The 6,453-nt window shown below is 41.7% G+C and overlaps 1 protein-coding gene across 1 annotated transcript in view; it reads right to left on the bottom strand.

Annotated features, from left to right (window-relative positions):
- Positions 1–4,832, bottom strand: part of ikzf1 (IKAROS family zinc finger 1 (Ikaros)) — a 22,230-nt gene extending 17,398 nt beyond the window's left edge. Inside the window, 3 exon segments of the mRNA XM_084321423.1 lie at positions 4,512–4,662; positions 4,664–4,762; positions 4,764–4,832. Coding sequence (XP_084177549.1) covers positions 4,512–4,662; positions 4,664–4,762; positions 4,764–4,805 — 292 coding nt within the window. The 5' untranslated portion in view covers positions 4,806–4,832.
- Positions 4,833–6,453: the final 1,621 nt, after the last annotated feature.

Below are 6,453 nucleotides of genomic sequence, written 5' to 3'. Positions count from 1 at the left end.
GAGAGAGAGAGAGAGAGAGAGAGAGAGAGAGAGAGAGAGAGAGAGAGAGAGAGAGAGAGAGAGAGAGAGAGAGAGAGAGACAGAAAGAGAGAGATGGAAGGCCGAAAGGGAAGAGAAGTATTTGTCTTTCTTTAAAGCAAAGGCGATTGAGTGTGGAATGCAAACCCCCCTGGCCAGGCCTGAATATCTGAGGAGTACAACAGTGCACGTGGCCCCATTAATAATAATGGCCCTCAAGCCTGGAGCAGATGGGCCCCAACAGCCTCGGCTCCAGCGCCACCACTTCAAGAAGCCCTCGGCGGGGCCCGCTGCCCGGTCCAGGCACCACACAGGGAGAAGTGAAGCTCCCGAAAATAGCGAAATGAGCCCCAGGAGAAGGAACCTATGGGCCTTCCTGTTTCACTGACAGATGGCTCCACACATTTGGAACAAATAGTGGGAAGCGACCGGGCGGCTCTGTCGCAACGCGCGACATTCTGACTGTAGTGACTGAAGTCAGGCGTTCGAGAGACGCAGACACCCAGGACCCAAGTGTAATAGGGAGGGGGGGGGGCAAAGGTCACTGGCGCAAATTATGTGTTGAGCACAGACGGTGTTGCGTGCTACTGGTTTGAACCAAGAGACTGCATAGTGCCATTCTTAAGCATCTGGAGGTTGGGTGGGTGGGTGGTTGGTGGGGGGGGGGGGTATTATCGTGTTGCCCTTTTTCTTCTGGGCAGATGGTGAGAGGGGAATTATGGTTGGTGTTTGTGGGGGGCTTCGACAGAAGTGAAAAGAATGTATTCCTACATTTGACCGCAACCCCACTTGTGTAGGCATGTGGAAAGTTTGGTGCACAATGAGTGATCAGGAAGTAGCTTTGTTCAGATACAAAGTGATAGAATCTTATTTTATTTATTTTGTTACATTATGTTTTTTCACTCGTGGATTTTTTATTGTACCTTGACCTTTCCTTGATCCTCGGTCATAGTCCAAATGACTTCCAAATGACTTCTCATTAAAATGCTGTTTTATAAACATAAGATTGGGATTTGCTCCATTAAAAAAAAGTTAAAAATTAAGTATTATTATTATTATATCTATATGTTTTATGTATCTATTATCTTTACAAAAAGAACTGTAGTGTCATAACTTGTATGCTGACAATAGTAAATAATTTGAATAATAATAATAATCAAATGTATTTTCTAATAGAGCAGTTGTGACGGTGGTGCGGGTCTGAGTTTGCTCAGTGAAGGCAGTGAAGTCTTAGCTCTCTACGCTATAACCAAAGAGTTATGCGCCCACCGCATGCAGTAGGAGTCGTGGCAAAGGGCAAGATATACGCGCTGAGGGACTGGAAACGTTTTGGTCTCTGTAGTAGGTTACACCAGAGAGGAGGCAGGAAGAGGCTTGTGGGTTGACAAGTCTCAGTCCAAAGCAAGGAAGTGTGTTTGTTTGTGTGTGTGTGTGTGTGTGTGTGTGTGTGTGTGTGTGTGTGTGTGTGTGTGTGTGTGTGTGTGTGTGTGTGTGTGTGTGTGTGTGTGTGTGTGTGTGTGTGTGTGTGTGTGCGCTATGGGTGTTGGAGTTGGGGTTGGAGAGGCGGCTACTAGAAGCAGACCTGCAGGGAACAGGGTGGACATGAGAAACGACCAAACAGATACTGCAGAACCACGCTATAGCAAACTGTGGATACTGAGAGAGCCAGCTATACGTATAGGGTGTATACTTTATGTAGCTAATGCACATTCAGGAGGCACGCTATCATATTAATTCTTTCAAGTGTAAGATGTTTGAAACGTTTTCTCAGAATTCTATCTTAGAATTGTACCACTTAGGCCTAATAGTTTATAGTGGCCAGTAGTTACATGTGATCATCACCATTATATGTTGAGTTCTCAAAATTCTAGTGTGTGAGAGCCATACACCTGAAAGGAAAGGGCTGAATAAATTGCTATTCATGGTTGAACATGGTAAATCACACAAAAGATGTGCGCCTCCAGGAAAACGACCCAGGTCAGATTAATAAAATGTAGATTGAGAGTGTGCATGCGCATATGTGCAGATTAATATTAAGAACCTTTTAGTTGAAAAAGTTAAATAAAATACAACAAAATAAAGCACATAGACTTTACCTATAGCTTTACTCTGTTGGTATCGGTTTCCCTTACTAGATTGACCGAAACGTCCACAAAAGAATGTAGATGGGATCCAAGTCAAGACTATATTGAAGATTTATTATCATATTGTATTATTACTTGAAGACTGAGTTATTTCCTAATGAAACATGTCATTAGAACATTTCAAGCACTATAAGGTATCAGTCACTACAGTATATAATTTCTACTGTATGTACATTATACGATGATGTGTAATTAGGAGTCGCTGGACATCCAGCTACATTTGCTGATTTCTTTTTACATTTGAACTTTATCCCGATTGCACTATTACTAATCCATGCACATTGAAATAATGAAAACGAACAAACAGATTATGTTTTATATCCAAGACAAATGCAGCAATATAGCGTTTAAATGTTGACCCATTATAGGCTCACTAACAATCCACCAGATAAACAAATTCATTATTTGCTGCTACAGCCCATCGGTTTATGAGGAGGGGGGAAACACTCCACCTGTGGGTCCATCCTATCAGCCATATAGGGTTGAGACATCGTCCAAACACTGCCATGCAAACGTGATTGGCCACCTTTGTTCAATTCAGATACATATGCATATAGAGATTCTCATCAGTAATTCATGAAATGTGTGGGTATAAGTGTGTTACAGGGGCGGATGTGTTATTGAGCCCCATTGTGTGTGTGTGTGTGTGTGTGTGTGTGTGTGAGGGGGGGGGGCTGAGAATGAAGGTGTCTCGAGAAAGAAAAAAAAGTTTCCCCTCATTTGCATGTGACACACTTCACTACTCTGGTATTCAGACAGAGCAATCATTTTAATAACTGTCTGTCTTCCCTCGCCCCCCCCCCTGCACATGTTCCTCCCGATGAGAAAAGATGGTGATGATCTGCAGCACACACTCACCAAAAATGAGCGAGCAAATTATACCCGAGACCTATTTCTGTAATGGGGGTGCGTTTCAAAGTTTGTTTATTTTCAATTTGTCTATTATGAAACATGTTTTTCATACATGTGTTTTTATTAAGCATTTGTTTGACTCTTATGTCAGTTTTGAGTGATTCAGAACTTGCTGCTGGCACATCACATCAGGGTTTTACTAACCATATGCATATTAAACTAAAACAAAATGTCCTACTAATTAACTATATTAGATCACAGTGATGTCTAATAGGCCACACATCAAGTGGAGAGAGTGACGTTTGATTTAATCAAATTAACTAATTAATTTCTTCTTCAAAAAGTCATGATTATAGGCTGCAAAGGCTATGGGGGAAACGCATATGAATTGCTAAACAAAATGCCCATAGGCTACAATTTGATATGTGTTTTAAAATATTTAACTTCTACACTCAGAGAAACCTTTAAAGAGTTTGGAAAATGTGTTCCAGAACAGAAAGCAAGTTGTGGCTTTATTTCCTCGGTTGTTTCGAAGTGAATTCTTTACTTCTTGTTTGAGTATAGTTGATCAATGTTCCACTTCTGTGTCAGCAGTATAGAAGTCTCAGTCCTATAAAAAAATAAAATCTCCACACAGAGACGGTTCAACAACTAACATCACTAGTTGTGTGAACAGGTGAAATCATATCCGTTAAATACATCATATCCGTTAAATACATTATAAATATAAGGATTATTCGTTTAGGATTTTGACATTTATTTATATTGAACTTTTTTTCTTCTTTCTATAGGATACTTATTTCCTGGTTTAGCGCTGTTAAATATCTTCACACGTGTATTTGTTTCAGATCTATTTATCATTTATAAAAGGCAATTGTAGATATTTCGACTCAAAGCTCGTGTCGGATAACGTGGTGACAGTATTTTAAGAGACTTTCAAATAGAAGCACTTTGAATGCGCGCAGCAGTTGCAACAGGTGCCTTCAGCAATAGAACTGAGGGGGGAACCAGTGAAAGCTTAAAATCTAACAAATTGCGTTCGTATTCTGGGGGATTCTTTTGAAATAAAATAATATGTGTTTAAAGAAATATAACTGGGCAAGGAAAATCATCCCGACATTTCCAAAATAAAAGAAATACGCTTGGAAAACTGGGAATGTTCCATTACTTGCTCCAATAAAATTAGGGATTTCAAAGTCAAACGATGGGGAAATAATCCATCCTGTCTTCGTCTATATATATATTATTTGTTTTAATATTCTAATTAAATCAGTCACATGTACTGTATGAGCCCGTTGACCGTTACGCGCGCCCGACAGGATCTGATGCGCTATGGCGCACCTGCACCGAAACCAAAGGACAGCGTTTTCCAATTAGGTGCAAAAAAAAAAAAAAAAAAAAAAACGACGACGTCTATCACAAACCAGAGCACCGAACATATAGAATTCAAAGTGCCGTTTTCAGTTGAAAAAAGCATCGTGGAAGAAGTTACTCTACCTGCTATTCCTTGAGTTTGCAATATGAAGTTCTTCCAACTCTCCCCAGCTCCATGTGCAGAAGTTCGCAGCGCCGCGGCGGCCCCATGGAACTCTGCCCGGGGTCCCTCCCCTCTCCACTGCACTTCCTCGTTCCAGCCCAGCATCATGTCTAACGGCTCTGTGCTCGGGCGAGGCGTTTTGCTTGCTTTTATCCAGAGGCCGAGTGGCCCGAGTCTGCTCGGGGAGTCGAGGCACCAGCCCTTGGCACTTTGCTTTGTGTCGTGCCAATAAAAGCTGACACCCAGTAGACCATTACTGGCAGCCATGCATGAGATGGGATGAGGCGCGCGGGAGAGTGGACCATTCATTGTTTATTTATTTATTATTTCTCACAGAGGGACGGATGGGGACTCCTCACTTGCATATGGGCAGCTCCCCCCTTCTGTCACCTGTTCTGGCATGCTGAAGCAGTCCATGAAATTAACACACGCGTTCTCTTTCCCACATAATTGGATTCTTTCGGGGGGGGTTTTGTGCACCAATACAATGGTATTTTACCCACCGTATTTCCACCTTCCCTCCAATACGGAATCAAATAATAACCAGTTATCATATCAGTACGATTTTCCGTATCATAACGATTTCATTTTTTGCATAAAGTTTTTCATTTTATTCTTTGCCACTTTCTGTCTGGGAAGCTTGTGGATCCTGGACGTACCTCAAGGTCCCGGAGTAACCGCTCACGTGTTCCTTTATGTGTTCCTCCTTTATATATATATAAAGGAGGATACAATAATATAAATAAATAATGCCCTGCTGCAGATGGACAACCACAATTACAATGACTTTTTAATTTCCGTTTCTGGTTTTACTTTCACAGGTTCACATAATGAAAATAAAACAAATGTTTGAACTCGATTTGAACCCAAAATACACATGCCCATATTGGGTATAAACCAGGAAACATATGCACTCCAACATTTTGGGAAATACACTTATTTGCCATTTTTTAAAGATTACCTTTTCCAAATTCAGCTGAGAATATTATCAACCTCTTTGCATCAGTTTTGTGGAAGTTGTATTTCTGCACTTTTGATAGAGCTACAGTAGGCTAGCTGCTCTCTACTGCTTCCAGTCCTTGTGCTAACCGCTAAGCTAGGCTAACATGCACCTGGACGCATGTAGCTTTTCTCCAACGCGTCCGTGTTTCCGGGTTCCCGTTTTGCGCTCTGATTGGCCATGGTCATGTGACATGTGCGCCAATTGTGGGACGGCAAGTTCTGCGCCTATTTCCGGGTCGAACAGCCTGCAAACTACCTAACGCCTAGTTTATCACTGGTTAAGCTTAGGCGACTCTTTCGAAGTTGGTTAAGGTTAGAGTTTGGAATCAGGGCAGGCGTTCTATCGCCATGCTCTAAGACAAACTCTAACCTTAACCAACTTCGAAAGAGCGCCTAAGCCAGTGTAAAAACGTGCGGTCCCACGATTGGGCGTACACGTCACATGACCTGGCCAATCAGAGACGTGGAAACACGAACGCGTTGGAGAAAGGCTTCAAGCCACCTGGACCTCTTTCTGAGTGGACACAAATGAAACTGCCCTGTCTGACCGAGGAAGATGGCAAATAAGTGTATTTCCCAAAACTTTCCCTAACCTGTATCTCCCACGACATATAGCCACATGCAACTGGATGGGGCTTGCTTCAGTGTATATTTGACCACTTAAATGTAACTAAGTACTTTTAGTCCGGTACTATAATGTAACTAAGTACTTTTAGACAGGTACTATAATGTAACTAACTACCTTTAGTCAGATACAAAGTACTATCATTTAACTAAGTATTTTCACTTTTAGTACAAGTTTGGTACTAGTGACTTCGAAGAGCCTTCAAAATATGTGATAAGTTGATTAAAATCATGCCCTTTCAAGTTTCAAACCTGTCAAATTTAAGGGATGGTCCA

This window comes from Notolepis coatsorum (genome assembly GCF_963971535.1).
Source record: "Notolepis coatsorum genome assembly, chromosome: 9".
NCBI classification, from domain to species: Eukaryota; Metazoa; Chordata; class Actinopteri; order Aulopiformes; family Paralepididae; genus Notolepis; species Notolepis coatsorum.
Note: the sequence above shows the minus strand (reverse complement) of the source record. Positions and strands in the feature narration are given on the sequence as shown.